At 43.2% G+C, this 17,544-nt stretch overlaps 1 protein-coding gene across 3 annotated transcripts in view; it reads right to left on the bottom strand.

Annotated features, from left to right (window-relative positions):
• Window positions 1-5,250: 5,250 nt before the first annotated feature.
• Window positions 5,251-17,544, bottom strand: part of USP32 (ubiquitin specific peptidase 32) — a 61,678-nt gene continuing 49,384 nt past the window's right edge. For all 3 annotated transcript variants that reach the window (XM_077787575.1, XM_077787576.1, XM_077787577.1), the window contains exons 19-34: window positions 17,303-17,377; window positions 16,658-16,796; window positions 16,301-16,406; window positions 15,716-15,889; window positions 15,053-15,227; window positions 14,279-14,430; window positions 13,570-13,681; window positions 13,167-13,378; window positions 12,666-12,850; window positions 12,224-12,310; window positions 11,171-11,291; window positions 10,327-10,518; window positions 9,479-9,770; window positions 8,665-9,068; window positions 8,280-8,372; window positions 5,251-7,626 (exon numbers count right to left, since the gene is read on the bottom strand). In XM_077787575.1, coding sequence (XP_077643701.1) covers window positions 7,453-7,626; window positions 8,280-8,372; window positions 8,665-9,068; window positions 9,479-9,770; window positions 10,327-10,518; window positions 11,171-11,291; window positions 12,224-12,310; window positions 12,666-12,850; window positions 13,167-13,378; window positions 13,570-13,681; window positions 14,279-14,430; window positions 15,053-15,227; window positions 15,716-15,889; window positions 16,301-16,406; window positions 16,658-16,796; window positions 17,303-17,377 — 2,693 coding nt within the window. In that variant the 3' untranslated portion in view covers window positions 5,251-7,452. The remainder of the gene's footprint in view (window positions 7,627-8,279; window positions 8,373-8,664; window positions 9,069-9,478; window positions 9,771-10,326; window positions 10,519-11,170; window positions 11,292-12,223; window positions 12,311-12,665; window positions 12,851-13,166; window positions 13,379-13,569; window positions 13,682-14,278; window positions 14,431-15,052; window positions 15,228-15,715; window positions 15,890-16,300; window positions 16,407-16,657; window positions 16,797-17,302; window positions 17,378-17,544) is intronic.

Here is a 17,544-nt window from a genome sequence, read left to right as displayed (position 1 = left end):
TCATTCAAGTGGAGGACATTTCATGGAAAGACATTCCTCAGGGATAACTTACATTTTCATGGATTTAAGTGAGAGGTTTTAGACATTTATTTATATTATCGCTGTGCATATTAAATTTAGTACTGTGGGAAACGGAACAAGAGCCTGATGAGGCTCTTAAATGATCATTTTTATGCAAGAGAAATGAAGGATGACACTTCCAAAGGGGCAGAAGCCCCTTAAAACAACAGCTTTCCATTAAAATGAAATAGCAGATAGAATATATTTTAATATATGGGTAGCTGCACTCTTGTCCTGTAGGCAAATGACTCCATGCAGCATTTCCCCAGTAAAGCACTTTCCAGCTGCATTTTAAGACAGAGAACCCAGCTAAGAAAACCCTTCCCTGTCCCCCTTTAATTTTTTTTTTTTTAAGCACAAAGCAAAAGAAGTTTTGTTTAACGGGCCGGAGCAATCAGAGGGATCAGAGCTCAGGTTGCGGACGTGTCAGCTTTTCCACCACCGATCCTGTTCCCCTCAGCCATCCTGCATTTATTTTTGAAAGGTCATTAAGCAAGACACAAAAGGTGAAGTGCAACGTTTCAGATTTATAACCTGGCTGGGCTCTGCCTGGAACACAGAGCTCAGGTACAGGAGGAGTCTCTTTGTGCTCTGCGACATCAAAGCCCGGCAGCCAAAGGCAGGGGAAGATATTCAGAAGGGAAATTCACATCTGTGTTCTATCCCCCACCTCCCTTTAGCCATCCCTTAGTGTATTTTGTTTATTTGAATTCTTCTTTTCCTCACACTCAACTTGGCTTTTGCTGTGTGGCAGCACCTGCCACTCTCATGGAAGAAAACCTCAAATTATAGCCAGAGGTTTGGGCCCAGTTAAATCAGTTAAACAAGAGATTTTGTGCTAAAAGCTGATCATTCTGCAGATCACTCTTAATTCTTACTACTTAAACTGCAGTTAGAGCAGCCAGATCTCTGTATTATGTTAAAATCCAAATTGAATGTCCTTTTTAACTGAGCCACTATCTGAACACATACACACTGAAAACAATCACCACCTCTCTTATAATTCATTCATAATCATTTAAAGAAAAAAAAAATAAAAAGGAATTGGAAGGAAAGGTAAGAAGTAGAAACACCCAGTGTGACATCCTTGCTCACATCTCGTGGCCAAGCTGCTCCTCTGATATGCTGCCAACTCCTCATCAAAAAGCTTCCACTCCAACTCTCTTTGTTACCAGTTAAATGCTGGGGCTGCCTGTGCTCAAAGAGTCTGTGGGCCCAGAGATTTATTCCCTGGCGTGTGCCTTTTCAACAGGAACATTTATATAATCAAAGGTGCAGCTAAAAAGGCACAGCCACACGGAGAGCAAACGTTTCCAAGGCGTTAGCTCCCGAGCAAGGTCCCAAACACGAGCACGCAGCACCGGCGCCTTCCCGCGTGCAATCCTCCCCTGCCCCTTCAAGCACTGCTTGGGTACAACAGGACTGGCCTTGATTGAAAGGGTTTTTATTCCATATCAGAAGGAAAGCATCACAGAACAAAAATTCATCCACCTTTCTGTTCTGGGGGCTCTCAACGCAAACCTCCAGCACGGAGCCGTGGTTGAAATCATCGCTGCGTGAACTGCTGAGCGCAGAGCTCCAACTTGAGCCAGCTCAGCCCTGATCTCTCCAGTTCCCCGGGGCTGGTTTGAACTGGGGAGGGCTGGGGCTGTGCCCCAGCTGTGTCCTGACAGCACTGAGCTGAGGGGGATCATCACAGCCCAGATTTAATGGCTCTGCTGCTGCCAAGTATTCATAAATATTTGAGTCGGCGTGGCTCTGGGGTATGCTCATCCTGCCCCATTGCTGAACTCCTCCTCCCTCTCTTGGAATCCCAGGCTGGTTTGGGTTGGGACATTAAACATCCTCATCCCACCCCTGCCATGGCAGGGACACCTTCCACCATCCCAGGCTGGTTTGGGTTGGAAGGGACATTAAACATCCTCATCCCACCCCTGCCATGGCAGGGACACCTTCCACCATCCCAGGCTGCTCCAAGCCCCGTCCAGCCTGGCCTTGGGCACTTCCAGGGATCCAGGGGCAGCCACAGCTGCTCTGGACAAGCCCCCCACATCCTCTGCCCTCCCCAGGCATCAGGGGACAGCTGTCACCCTGTCACCCGAGCCCCTGGAGGAGGGATCTGCCTCACAATGTCCGGGCTGAGCTCTGTAATCACCCTGTTCCTTGCATTGTCTCCCTACTCCAAACATCACAGTACAAACACCATTTGTAAGGGTTTTGATTTGCCAGTGCTGCTCTTGGATCCCTTTTCTGGCCCTGCAGCAGCAGCAGCAGCTTCCCTTTGTTGTTCTCCAGCTCCCAACCAACACCCAGCTCCAGCTTTCCTGCAGCTTCTCCTCGGGAGGCCGAGGTTAATTTATGAGACACATAAATTATTATTCCCAGCAAAATGCTGTGTTAGGTGAAGGCACAATTTCATTGCATGCTAAACATACAGGAGATTTCACCTAAAACTCTGCTTTCTATGTCACATTTCAGCAAACTTTAAACCAGATCATCCAGACATGCAGCAATTCCTGGACAAACTTCTGTGGGGTGTAAAGACTGAACCAAACCTGTTGCCTCAAACCCTTGCATTGACTGCAAACATAGAATATAAACCACCAACTGTCACATTTATTTGTTGGTTTAGTTCCTTTCTTCAACCTCAGTTTGACCAAAACCTCTCAAATTCATGGTGTACAATGTAGTTTGTAAGGTATTTGAGGGAGTAAGAAGGTGGAGAAGAGTCAGAAAGAACTCAGGATTCAATAGTTCTATGCAAAATAAGATCTTGTTAAGGGCCCCAGATTTCCCTGTGCTTCCCCTGTTCAGGACCAGGGAAAATCAGAAGATTTTAACCTCACAGAGAGCTGAGAAACAACACAGAGAATGCTCCCAGCCTTTAGAAACAGTATTTCCAAAATCCAAAAGAAGTCATCACACACCACAGCTCTCTCAGCCACTTCATCTGGACTTTGCACCCAATAAAAACCTAGTGCTGAAAAAAATTTCAGCAGCACCGAGATAAAAAATATCAGAGTACAGCGAGTGCTGCATTGCCAGCTCTCACAAACACTCTGACAAAGGCTCTGAAGCATCTGCTGCTGTTTATTTTTTTTTCAGGGGAGGGAAGTGCGTGAACTCTGACCACCCAAAGCAGCTTGTGACCCACCTGGGGACATCTCTGTGCTCTCACCACGAGTTTTAAATGCACTGGTAAAAGCTGGGTGAGGTTTAGTCAGCAGGTGTGTCTGAAATGGCCCTAAATAGAAATGAAACCTGTATTTTGCCACAAGTTTTCCTCATTGGTTTTCTATGCTCACAACTCCCAGCGAAATTTAATTTCTATGAAATCCAGAATCATCCTTAATCTATTTTCTCCTTTGTGACTCATTTTGCTGAAGGGACCTTATCAAACATTGCTTTTCATTTTCACAAACAGGAAATCTTTTACACACGATCGAGGAAGCCAGAGGCTTGTCCCAAACAAAAGGCACAATCTCCCCAACTCCTGACAGGTTTTTATTTTCCTGAAACGATAAATCAGCAAGCATGGATGACTGCATTTTACTCACTTCTTGCTTCAATTTACTGGACCTGAGGGAAAAAGGGTAACAAAAGGTATAATTAATATAATTAATATCTACGTGGATGCTCTGGGCCCCGGGCCAGTTGCTGTGCCTGGAGCCCAGCACGTTCTCAGGACATGATCACAGATAAATCTGGGATATTTTGATATTTAGATACAGGGAAAAGCAGGGATAGAGCCTCCTGTGCCAGCCCAGAGGAGGGCAGGGAGCAGAGCTGGAACAGCAGCTCCAGAAAGGATTCAATTTTTGGATCAGGATGGCAAATGCCTTTGGATTTGGGATGCAGGGAAGGGACAGTGGTCCCTCCTGTGGGCTGCAGGGCCCTCCAGGGTTGGTGCATCCATCCCTCCCCTCTCTCTGGGGGGAGTAAAAGGGTTTGGCACAAGAGGTGCTGTCCCTGCCGTGCCCTTCCCCTCCCTCCCAGGAGAAGCACCAAAAGCCACCCCAGGTTTGCAGAAGTCTGGCTGACCCACCCCAAAAGCAGGACAGTGCTCCAGCACTCCACACACACCGAGGGAGCAGGGAGAAGCCCAGCACAGCCCATTTCCCACTGCTCCCACCCCACAAAAGTGCAGTGAAACAGTGGGGTTTCTGCTCATTTCTGAGCCCTCCTGCGAGACCCACACACTTCTGACCTGGGCAGTCAAAGGGATCCAGCAGCAGCACATGGCTGCAGGTTGGGCAGGGATGTCACACCTTCATCTCTTTCATGTCCCCTGTTGCACTGAATCAATAAAAGCTTTACCACTGACAGCAGCACTATGAACATTCTTGGTAATTAAGAGTTTTTCATCCTTTTAAATTCCCCTTTCAATACCTCAAAGTGACAGAGGGAAATTCATGACAGGAAGTACTGTAGCCCATATTCTTTATACTGAAATTACATTTTCAACCTTGCAAATGCCCCAGTGACCCCAGTGAGGCAGTGGGGTGACCACACCTGGTAAGAATGACCAGTGCTCTGAGAGCTGATCACCAGCAAAGTGTCACCACTCAGTGCTGCACCAACACTCCCATTCCAACCAGAGACAGCCTGGGGATGCTAATCCTTGGATAAATACCCACTGAGCATTTTCAAGGGCTGTAAAAAAAAGAACAATGGTTCATTTCCAGCTAAAGAACCTAGGTGATGCGTGCTCCTGACATCAGCCCTGTGCAGACTTTGGTCTGGTTGCCAACTCAACCAGATCCACTTCCTGCCTGGAGAAAAGCAGGGAGTGAGTGAATCAGGGCTCTCCCACCCCTGCCTGCCCAGGGGAAGTGTCCAGCACTGGCTGCAGTCACAGCTACATGGGCAAACAGCCCTGGCTGCAGCAGGGCTGCACATCAGGTACCTGCAGATCCTGTCCACAGACACCAGAGCAAAGCCTTCCTGTACCTGAGGGATCACCTTGCTGCTGCCATGGATTGTTCTCAAGTAATAAGTGTTATTATCATCAACAAAATACCCAGCTTACCTTTTGTAAACAATGAAGAAGCTGCAAAGAGTTGCTTGATGCACACCCGTGCTTCAGCTTTTGGATTGACAAAGGCATTTAAGCTTCATAGAAGCAGCACAGACACTTCAAAGCAGAAAAACAGTTATTAAAAATTATCTGACAAGAGGTGACACTTCATCTGCATCCACAGTATTTAATTTGTTTGAATAATATAGTTACAGATAAACAGGTTCACTCCATATACAATTACCAATACCTTTGTTTTAATACAGCTCATATTCCAGTACATCAACACTATTTTATTTACAAGGCATTTATGTACATTAACATATTTCTAAAGTCAGTGCATTGTCAATAAGTTTTATACAATAATTTACAAAGTGAATGTAGTTAATAGTTAACTTAATAAATTTACTACTAATTCTTGAATTAATTTAATTAAAAAAATTAATTACAACCAATGTAACAAACACAGAAGATCAAATAACATTAGTAGATTGTGCTACCTGCTTAAATAAAACATTTTAAAGTAAATCAGTTGAAAATCTTTCACTTTTCATGGAGTTTGCGGAGGGAGGAGTAGACAAGTGGGTGTTGAAAAAGCTTCTAACCTAGAAATTCACTAGTCATGTTTGCTTTTCTTTAGGCTCAATGTTCAGACCACTTTAAAGATAAAAGACCATAGAGGATAAGGAGCAACACCTGACAGGTAAGACAAGACTCATTTTGGAACAGATCTGCTGTCCCCAAAGAGGCACAACCTCCAAAGGCTGGGAGGGCTCTGCCTGAGCAGACAGCCAGACCAGCTGATATCATTTCTTCAATGGATACACCCCAGATCCTCCTGGAAATTATGAACTGCTGAAGGTTTGGCATTCCTGTCAAACACCCCAAAATGAATCCAAACATTAATCGCAGAGAACCACGTGAGTAACAGTTTTGTTAGTGAAGGTACAAAAATCTAGAGAACTGGGAACATGATGTACAACAAAATTAATAAGCTGTTTAAGCTCAGCTGAAGAACAAAAGGCCAAAAGAGTGAAAAAATTGCATCTTCGTTCAGATATGCAAACAATTTAACACTGAAACTGTTTAAAGAAATGCCAGCTCAAAAAAAAACAACCCTCTTTTTTCCCAGTCTCTGCTAAGACTCAGTCACACTTCCCCTCATGCAAGAAGCCCCTTGAATTACAGAGCATGTTGCAAGGGCTTGGAAAGTCTGGTTTAATTGCAGGTATTTGCATAACCTGGTGTAACAAACAAACAAACAAACAAAAAGATAATTTGAAAAGGCAACCAAATTTTGAGAACAAGAAACTGAGTTAGGAAACCAATAAAAAAAAAAATCCTCCATCCATGAATGCTACGACAGCTACCGGACAGCCACAGCTTCTTCCTTTGAAATACACAGTGGATATTCACAGCCATTCACTCCAGAGCCCTTACAACGACAGCAACAAAACCAAACAAACGGTGGCTTTCAATTGAATCAGATGCATTTTCAAAAGTGCAAATTTCAAAAGCAACACCAGTCATGAAACATAAGCTCAAGCATCTCTCCTTCCAAAAGCTGGGAACGTTTTGTGCAATGTGCACATTTTAAGACACCGTGAGTGTAATCACAACTACTCTCTCCAACCTGAAGTTTCTTCTTGAGGCAGCTCAAAAAAGTTTGAGCCAGCACTCTTCAGGCAGAAAAGCCATTCCTGAAACATGTTGATCTGCACAGCCAACACGTGGAAAAAACACAAGTATAATAAACCATTCAAGTGTAGAAATTAATCTCTTCTCAAATGATGATTTGGTTGTGCTCCCAACATACAGAAAGAAAGCAACTGACACACATTAGTGGTGGCAAAACTGGAAACTTCTTTTCCCCATGACAATAATTTGTTTCCATTTGTGCACTTATCCTTCTCTTGCCTTCCCTGTTTTGCCAATAAAATGCAATAAAACTGCAGGAAAAAGGAGGTAGCAATATCATGTTGTCCAAAGACAACACTATAAATTGTTTTTCCCCGTTACCTTAAACCTAACGAGAGCCTCGGGGGGTGTTAGAACAGTTGGTAAACTCTACACTACTCTGTTTAGCTCTTATTTGGATGTTTAATTTAGCTCTTATTTGGTCCTAGTTGGCTTTTCTCAAACCATTGGATTTAAAGGCCAGTGGCAGTCTCAGATGTCCAACATCAGAAACGTTTCGAGCATGTAGTGAGAAAACAGAACAAAACAATACTACTGGATATTAACTGCTTAACCAGGGGCTCTTTTTGTGCTTTCAGCTCACAGGGGCCAATGACAACCACAAGCTGCTCCCTGTCTCAGCCACAGCCTCCCCAGGGGCAGTGCCAGGGTCTCTCCCTCAGCCTGTGGAGCTGGGCTCACTGCAGCACGCAGTACTTCTTGTAGTCGGACTCGAAGTCCTCGTCCATGCTGCTCGTGTCTGCCATCTTCTTGCCATCGATCTTGGGCAGGAACTGGGCATAGTCCACCCCCTGCTGCTCGTAGAACAGAATGTAGGCAGAGTCCGTGTCGATCTCGTCCGGGTGCAACTCCTGACACAGGGAAAACACCCGGGAAAACCCCATGGGATAACTGCTGCACTTCAAACAAACACGCGCTGCTGCCCCAAAAAGTGTATCGTGAACTGGGTGCAGCATAAGGAATCCCATGTTCTGTCTCCCCTCTTTGTTATCTCACTCCATGAATTACTTGGGAACTCTGACAATTTTATAGTGATGAACGCAAATACTTCGAAGTGTCAGAGCTGAGTTATTCACCAATTGAATACAAACTGCTGCCATCATGGAAATGTATTCCTGCCTTTCCATTCTTAGTCATTTTTCCATCTTTGTACAAAATAAGCATCTTCCCTTAACTGTGGGAGCAGCTGATGAACAGATGTTACCTTGGAAAAAACCTCACGTACAATTTTAGCTAATAATTTTAATATTTATCTGGTGCAACTTTGGAGATCCTCCTGATTTCAAACAGCAGCTCTCCACAAATGTTTGAATTGGTGGAAGGTGTCCTTGCCCATGGCAGAGGGATGGAATGGGATGAATTTTAATGTTCCTTCCAACCGTAACTATTCTGTGGTTCTAGAATTTCCGATTCTAAATTTCTTTAGCTCTGGGTAGCCAAGGCAAAAATTATTTGAAATAATTAGAATAACGGTGTGAAATAATGAGGAAAAGAAGTTCTTTACCTTGCAGCTGCTGTCATTGTAGCAGTACCACTTGTTGTTCGGGTTTTTGGCATAAGTGACATAATGACCCCCTCCCATAATTCCTGAATGGCACTGAGGAAAATGAAGAAGAAAAGAAATCCTAGATCAAACATCCAATAAATGATCCTCAAGTTCATTATCTGTGAGACATCATGACAATCTAGACAGCTGGAGCTGACTAACTTTACACACACAAGCACAACAAATCAGCAGACACTTAATTCACACAGTTTCACAGCACATTCGTGGTGCTGACTTTTACCCTCCTTCCCTACAGATCCCCACGCTGGCACGAGCCAAACAAAACCATTTGGTTAAAGCAGTGTGCCAGGGAGGCAGCTCTGGCACAGGGGCAGCCACCTACCGAGATTGCATATAGGTTGTAGATGGGGCTGAGCCAGCCGTCGTCTCTTTGGTCGTCGGCGGTGTCGTCCTCGCTGTGGTTCTCGCCCTGCCCGTTGCTGAGCGAGCTCTGCTCCCACAGGTACCCGTTGGCCAGAGCCCCCTCGCTGTCCTGCCCGGGGTACAGCTCGCTCTGGCTGCCCCCCAAAGCCTGTCCTTTAGTCAGAGCATCCCCCTGCTCGTGCTCAGCACCGTTCTCCCTGTTTGCAGCCAGGTTTTCCTTGCTGCTGGACAGTTTGTTTTTCCCCAGCTGCGGCAGCCGCAGGCGCCCTTTGCTTCTCCCCAAAGTCCTCGGGCTGCTGTTGGGGCTGCTGTTTTTACTTGAGGGGCAGCTGGTTCCACTTTTCCTCCCCAAGGATGGAGATGCTAGGACAGAAAACACAGAGATTACTAAGATGAGTACAAACACAGTCTAGGCTTCTTTTTTAAATTATTTTTTTGAATAACCAAACATAAACCCCCACTGTTTCACTGCAGCTCACAGATAGAAATAAACCCCCATCTTTGTGCACACACATCCATACCCTAAAAACTGAAATTTAATTCTTTTATACAGAAACACATCCCTCAATAATTCAAGCCCACTTACACAAGTAGCAATATCTGTTGTCACTCAACAACTTCTTCAATTTTCTTTCATTTTTTAATGCTAAAGCTTCACTAAGAAATATTTCCAAGTGTAGTGCTTTGGCAAAAAAAACATTGATATTTTGAACATAGCACTTTTCCCCTCCAAACAGCAGCACAGAGTGAAATTTTCCCCAGTCATTCCCTACCTTTGACATTATTGAGGACAGTAGTGTTTAGGGAGGATGGACTCCTGTTCAGTGTGTCCCCTTCTCCTGCTGTGCCAGTGCTCTGCACATCTGCTTTCCTGGTGTCCCCTTGGCCAGGCCGTGCTTCAGGAAGGTTCTCAACCTGCAGGGTGAGCTGCTTCCTTTGGAAATGACTTGGATCCCTTTGTACCAAAAAGGCACTTGGGTCAAAATTTTCTCTGGGAAATTTAACAATTTTCTGGGATTTTATCCAGCGGCCGTTAACGAACTGAAATCTTTTCAGGTGAATGATCTAAGGGGAAAAATGGTAAAGAAAATTATTAAAGGGAGGCAATGATATCCCACTGAGTAATTTCACTGTTCAAAGAGAGCTTTTCCCAAAACATAAACATTTTATTTTATGCTAGTAAAAATCATGCTCTGTGTGACAATTTGGATTTTGGGATTGAGCTGGTAAAATATGAAACTAATATTTTCATGTGGAAATGATGGCAAAGGTTGCTTCAATTCAGTGATCAGCACTGTCTGCTTTGAATAAGCTACCAAATGTGAAAAATAAGAACTGCAGGTGTTCCACAACCAGAGAGGAGATCTTGTCACCATCTGAGCATGAGCTGTGTCAGAGCAGCTGATACTAAACACAAACCACCACCATTTCCTGCAAGGTAGCAGCTAAAAACTTTCAAAAGGACTTGAGGTTTGCTTTATTTGCCTGCAAACTCAGTGCCCCACCTGAGTGTGAACAAAGCAAATGATCTTAATTCAGAGTGAGGTGGATTCAAGTCTTGGCAGATTTGGGAACTTGCTTTGGGCTTGCTGCTGAGGAGGAAAATGACACAAGATCCTACCAAAATAGGGGGAAGTCTCCAAAGATCCAGTTTTTTGGTGGCCAGACAGTGGGTCTTGCACTTGGAGCAGTAGTACATCTCATCCTCCCCCAGCTCCTCCTCGCTGGTGAAGGCTCTCAGACAGCTGTCCAGGTTGATGGGCTCTGCCTGGGCTCGGCGGCTTTGTTCAACACTTTCATGTTCTTCCACAATCTGAAAGGGAGAGAAAACCGTCTCTGTCTTGGAAATGTAACACACACTGCTCAGAGGAGGGCTCTCCTCACAGTATCACACAAATAACTTTGCTGGGTTGTTCAGAATTAAAAAATGAGATGCAGTAAGTTTTAGCAGGAATTTCATTTCAGATATGAAGAGGCAGATAAAAATAATTCACTGTTCTTATACTTGGGCTCTGCTTATAAATTATCCATAAAGCACAACCTTATAGATAAAACTCACAAATTGGAACAGTTATTGCAGATTAACCCAGCTACAGTCTCACCTTCAGATGTGTTTTGTTGGGTTAATGAGGAAAGAGGTTTACTCACAAGCTTAACAGTTTATAGTTACAAAAATTAAGATATTTTGTAATCTATTATGTAATATTTTATTATATATCTTGACTAGCTTAAAAGCAATTCACAACAGACAGCAAATGCACTTTAAAAGCTTCCCTTCCACACCATTAGGCCACATAAGAGGTCTAACATCAAGAAATCGATTTATCCAGAATACACCGCCCACGACTGCTGCCTTTGGTTTAACAGAAAAAGGACAAAAGCAGCATCACAGAAATAGAAAAGCTGCAATGGGTGGTGTCTCAGAGGTGCTACCAAAGAACAAAAGGTTTCTGCTGGGGCTTTACCCGTTCCTGCGAGGTCTGGTAGCGCAGGTGCAGCGCGGTGGGGTCCCAGTCCACAGCAATGTAGGCATTGCCCACACACGCCCTGTCCTCTGTGCACTCAATCTTACAGCCACGGCAGAACCTGAATCAGAGAGGTTGGGTGTGCTCAGTGCAGTGTCCAATCACTTCTGCATTCCTCCAGTCCTGCCCCCTTGTTTTGGATCCTCTGCACCCTCCAAGCCCCAGGCCTCGCCTTCAGTGTGAGCATTGTTATGCAGCAATGCTCAGGGTTATTTGTGCTTTTAATGCAAAACTTTACCAGAGTGAGAGATGGAAGCAGCTGGGTGAGCTGCTCGACCATCTGCCTGCACATGATCCAGTGGAAGCTGTCCCTTCCAATGGAAGGAGGTTGAAGTGGGATGATCTTTAATGTCCTTTCCATTCCATTATGCTCCCGTGGTGACCAAACCCAGCTACAAGCCCAACAACTCCACTGCTCTGTCTCTACAAGCCATTTTCACCATGATAACTATTTCTAAGAGCTATAAAACACATCTTCAAAAATTAGTTTGTGGCCTGAATATCTTCCAGCAAGGGTCTGGAATTTTCATTAGCAAGTCTTAGTTTATGGGAAATTCCAAACATCCTTCTAGGGTGAATTTCTTATTCACTTATTCATTTCAGATCTTACCCTTCAAATGGCAAGGAACTCACAAGGGGTAGATGAATTACATCTAAAAATTTGGGTTTGTGTGAATCCCCCCAAACCATGCAAGTCTGTGGACATACAAGGCTGCACACAGACACAGCATATTGTAAGGAGTTAACAGGTTTTGGATAATCTCATTTCTGTCTCCTAATTTAAAGTTTCTGTGGCAGCAGAAATTTCTGCTCTGCAAGTCATAAAAGCTGCAGTGCAAGTCTGCCTGGAGAGAGTTCTGGTGAAATTACATTCCAGATTCTTATTGTTTGATATTACCTCTGAAGTCTGAAATGTATCACAGACCCATTACCATAAATTACCTTTCTGCTGGAGTGGTTCCCTGCTCTAAATGGAAAAAAAGAACAATTTACCTGTACCATGGACACCAAGCACAAGAATTTCCATCCTTCTGAACTACCCTGAGGGTGAAGGGGTACTGATACCCCATGCTGTCATCACTGAAACAGAGAAGAACACAACATCAAACAGAAGCACTCTCACTGCAATTACCTCCCTTCACTGGGCTTGTTATGATTACTTAAAGAAAACCCTCAAAATGATAATTTTGGTTACAATTTACTATTAAAAGCTGCCTTTCCATGGTTTAAATTCATCAGATATAAATAATTATCAACCACTGGATAAGAATGAAGCCAACATTTAAGTGCAGCTACATTTAACTGTACTAAAAAGAATTTAATTTTAATTAAGGCCATTATTATGAAAAACCAAATGAACACAATTTTAAATCTTGCAAGCAAGGGTAAGGCAATGAATTCTAACTCAGATCCAAGGCTGAGGTGCCCAACTCACCAGTCCTGTGCATGGTTACTGGCTTCCTGAGGAGGGAGGGGGCTGGCCAGCCTGGACACCTGGATCCACACAGCATCATAGAGGTCCCTTTTCCGTGTGTGAACTGTGCAGGGAACAATCAATGGCATTCCAAAGAGACTGGGCCGATTCTTCTGAGATGAGAGAAAATACAGCTCTGTCCTCATCTGTGGAAGCAAAAGGAGTCAGATGTGAAGGTGCATTAACTCACAGTGCAATAACCACCTGGATTGCTGGCCTTGTGACTTATTTCAGACCTTGGCAATCAAAATTAATCAAGAATTGTATTAAAATAACTCTAATTGTAATATTAAACACTGTAAATTTTGATCACTGACTTGAAAAACATTTCTATTTTATGACATGATGGCGAGGTTATCTGACCACATATAAATGTGTATCATTTTCACGTGGACGTTCAAAAAAAATCTTTGCTTTTTGAACATTTCTTGCAAGAGCTGCTGAGCATGCAAGGCCCCTGACCATTTTCCTGTGCACTGCAATGATGTAGCCTGTGCAGGGGCTGTCACACAGCGAGGGCACGTGGCCGTTGAGGGTCCAGCTGGGCGGGCTGCGCTCCGTCCCACATGGCACCACAGTGTTTGGCATCCCATTGGGAATGAGGCTTGGCTTGGCAACGTCCCCGTTCATCAGGATGCTGGGGGCTCCGTTGGCTGATGGCCCAGTTGAGGTCTCTGCAAGCAGACAAATAAATTATCAATTATCCACAGCAGCCAGAGCTGATCAGGGGTTTGATCCCTTCCGTTCCGGGTAGATACCGAGCACAACCCACACGTTTCTGTAATCCTCACTTCATGATGAACTTGAGTCCTGAGCTTCTCAACAGAGTGTGGTTGAAATGAGCAGGAAAAGCAGAATTTCTCACCTGTCTGCACAGGGCTGGATGCTGACGTGGGGGAGCCTGGGATGGGGATCTCAAACGCGCACAGGAAGCCGCTCACGGAGAGCCGGACCTTCTGGTTGTCCTGAGGGAAGTTCTTCAGGAGAGAGGGAAAGCTGCTCAGGCACTTGGATACCTTCAGCTGGGACCAAAATGGGTTCTGTTCTTCTGCAAACTGCGTTTATCAGCTCCTCTCTCCCTCCCATCTGCCTCCTTACACCTTGCCAGAAGAATAAAGGAACCCAAGCCCTCTGCAGGAGTTATCAGTGATTCTCCAACCACACCCAGAGCATCTCCATTCAAGCACTTTCAATCTAAAAAATCCCCCTGGAAATATCCACACACACTGTAAGCCAGTCACTACTTATCGTCCTGATGTCTTGACAGTGTTTAAACTCATCCCAGCACCTCAACTTGAGATTTATTACCTCAAGATTAATTTTTCCCCTAAAAATACCATTAGCAATCAATTTTAATCTATTTACAGCAAGCCAAATTACTGTTTAAGAATTAAATAAAAGTTCATTACCTAGAATTATTCAGTATCTAGAGAGATAACTAAGGTGATTTTTTATCATACTTTTAGTTATTTCACAGCTCTTGTAAGCAAAGCTTAAATGTTAAAAATAACAAACAAGCAACAAAAACACCCAGAAGCATGTTGCAGCAATAATTAATATTTTCTCATTTTTACCTTTATATTGGAGCTGTGCACCTCTGCAAGCAGAATCTGCTCTGGTTTGAGGCCACAGAGTTCACTCAGCTGTTTTTTCAAGCCTGTGTACTTCTCATCCATGTTCAATCTCAGCCCATATCGAACAGGAGTGGTGCCATCTAATTTAATTACTTTAAAGGAGAAAAGAAACACCCTGGTCAGCAACCCAGGCAGGTTTTAATGACAGTAATATATTACAGCTCCCCACTTATTGGAAAATATTTTTTCCCCAGCTTCAATGGATGATTTATTTCATTTTCCAAGTCAATTTTTAAGGTCTGCAGGCGATGTCACAATGTCAGAAAATCTCTTGCTGCATAGGCAGTAGGAAATGGTTTCAAAATTTGTTTCACTTTTTTACCATCTTTCCTTTCTCTCCTTTTCCAGCAATCCACTGCTCCTTCAGAGCACAGTCCATGCCACATATTGTATTCTCCCCCCAGCCCCTGTTTCTCCTCTGGGCAGATTTAGGACAACCTCCACAAGAGAGGGAACAGAAGGAAAGTTCTCAAACTCTCAATTTTAAAATGGTTTTGTATTAAATCCTTCAATCAAGACTAAAAATGGGCCATCCTTTTCTGTTTCTAGATGTCTTATCTTGGTTTAACTGTGTTCCAATGAAAATCCTTGCACTCTTATATTAAAATGACTGTATTATTCTTAATAAGTGCTAACACAAACAAAATTTGATGTTTTATAGCTGTTGCACTTATACAGATTTTATTTGAGGAATGGCATGTTTACACCACTCACCTGTAATTTCTAGGTGCATGTAGCTGTCCATTGGCAAAGGCAAGGATAAAAAATTAAAAGGGTCAAACCTAACACTTATATGCCCACAAGTTTTACATTTCACTTGTGACTTCAGCTGCCCATGAAATAAATCTACAACAATGGATCTGTTTCTTCTCAGATGGTTTTCCCAGGCCTGAAATGAAGCACAAAAAATATAATACAAAGTTAGAAACTGGAGACTACTTCCTTGGTCTCCAAGGTTTCACTGGTCTATGGGAGTTCAATTATTTCCACAAAAGTTATTTCCTAATTTCTAATAAATAGAAACTATTTATTTACTGCACAAGTAAAGTTCTCAACACAATAATCAAGGTATGACACCATTTAAAATATTTCTGAGGGGATCATCAAGCATCTTGAAATATTTTGATACTCCCTAATTTTGAGTTGTTCAAAATTGTTGTCAAGTATCATCTCCATAATTTTTTTACAACAATTAAAATTAATGTTCAGCTCAAAGGTGAAATTATCTCTGTAAATCACAGTTCTGACAAGATCCAAAAGGTTCTAGAGTCTCAAAATGTAGCCAAAGGCAGCCTCATCAAAAGTTTCTCAGCTTGGCATTGTAAGGAAAAGAAAAAACACCCAAAAAGCCCCAAAGCCAAAGATTTTAAACCCTACCTCTGCTGCTACCTCCCAGTCTGGCCGACCATCACTGTCCTTCAGTTCCACATATGGCTTATCATGAACTCTGTTCAAGTCCTCATGGAGCCCATCCAGAAGAAAAGCCAGAAGCTCCTGTGAGTCTTGCTGTTGAAAGCCATTAAATCTTGGAGCATATTTTGCTATTGTCCACTATGGAAAAAAAAACAAACCCAGCAGAAACTTATTTACTATCATGTAAAAACATGTAAAAATAAATCAAAATACTGTAGATGAGACATGCGCTCAATGAACACAAATTCAATTGCCAAGAGCTGAAGGGAGATCCTTTGCTTTCAGAACAAAAGTTTATTTACAGGTAAATGCATCACTTTTTGTACCTAAAAAGGGCTACAAAAGCCACTTATTATGGTACAACTTGTCCCACACCATGTAACTCCTGTGGCCTTATAAACACATTCCACCAGGTCTGATGAACACTGACTCCTTCTAGAGAAAACTCTTGAGTCTCTAAACAGCTACAATACAGGGAACACCAGGGAAAAGTGCACTAAATTTCTGCTTTTCCAAGAAATCCTTGTTTTCTACCCCAGAATAACTCACCCTCAGCTTTAAGGGGGCGATGTTCTTCTGGGTGCCACTCCACAGCTCCTGCACCAAATCCCCATAGCACTTGGCCATGTGTCCTTTCATTCCTATGGGATTTGTCCTAGAAATCACAAAGGAATTAATTCAAATGTAACCACAGCTCAAGCCTGGAGATTAAGAAGGAAGCAGAAAAGCTTCCTGCTCCCAGAAACAAGAGGTTGTATTTCCATGCCTCCAACGTAGTATCTGCTGCAGAGCTGGTAACACTGAATTTAAATCACTCCTTCCCACTGAATTTCAGCTTGCAGAAGCAGACAGCCCTGAATAAATGTTCCAGCACCCAAAATGGCACTGCTCTCCCCCAGGAATTACCTGTTCAGCTCGTAGAGATGCCTCCCTGAGATGAAGTAACGGGTCAGGGGCTGCGTGTTGCTGACACACTGGATGCTGGAGTTCATGAAGCATGTGTTCCCCAGGTTGCTCAGGCCTGTAGCACCCTTCTCAGTAGGAACTGAGCAAAAAAACCCATCATTTTAGCAGTTGTGCAGATGAGAAAATTGAGAATGTTGTAGCAGCATCTTCTCACAGGAAGCAATTTAATGGAACCTGGTCCCAGTTATGACACTACACGGATGCTGCAGATAAGTTTAAGATATAAGATATCTGCTCTCTCAACTCTGCTTCACAGAAATGGAGGTGTTTTGTTGATCTGACCCACCACGGACAGCAGTGCAATCCATACAGACTATTTACAGGTAATTATGGTACTGAAAATTCTACATTCATTTATTAAAATCTTAGTTATTCCTTGCTTTAACAAAATCCAAGGAAACAAACAAAAAATCCCACCCTCCCACATTTCCAGCATTTCAGTTAATACAAAGGCCAAGCAAAGCAGCATAAAAGACTTCACCCAGTGTTAACGGGGCTTGTGTTTAAAAGGATTGTTTCAACATTTCAACTGTTTTCTTGGATTTTTCTTCTCATCATAATCCAGTGACTCTGTGAAAGACTCACCTTTGTGTCTGTCTATTTTACTGCTGTTTGCTATAAAAGACATCTCTTCTGGCCAGCTCATGTCTTTGTTTCGAACTAGAAAAGGACAGGAAAAGGGGCTTTTAAAAATTGTTACTTACTCCAGAAAGCTTAACACAGCTGAAGAGGTTTAATTAAAATTTCCTAATATTTAGGATTAGAAATGTGCTTACTTCTAGCTATTATTTTTGCTAGTTTTCATTTCAATGTTTCTAATCATTATT

Source organism: Lonchura striata, chromosome 20 (genome assembly GCF_046129695.1).
Source record: "Lonchura striata isolate bLonStr1 chromosome 20, bLonStr1.mat, whole genome shotgun sequence".
NCBI classification, from domain to species: domain Eukaryota; kingdom Metazoa; phylum Chordata; class Aves; order Passeriformes; family Estrildidae; genus Lonchura; species Lonchura striata.
Note: the sequence above shows the minus strand (reverse complement) of the source record. Positions and strands in the feature narration are given on the sequence as shown.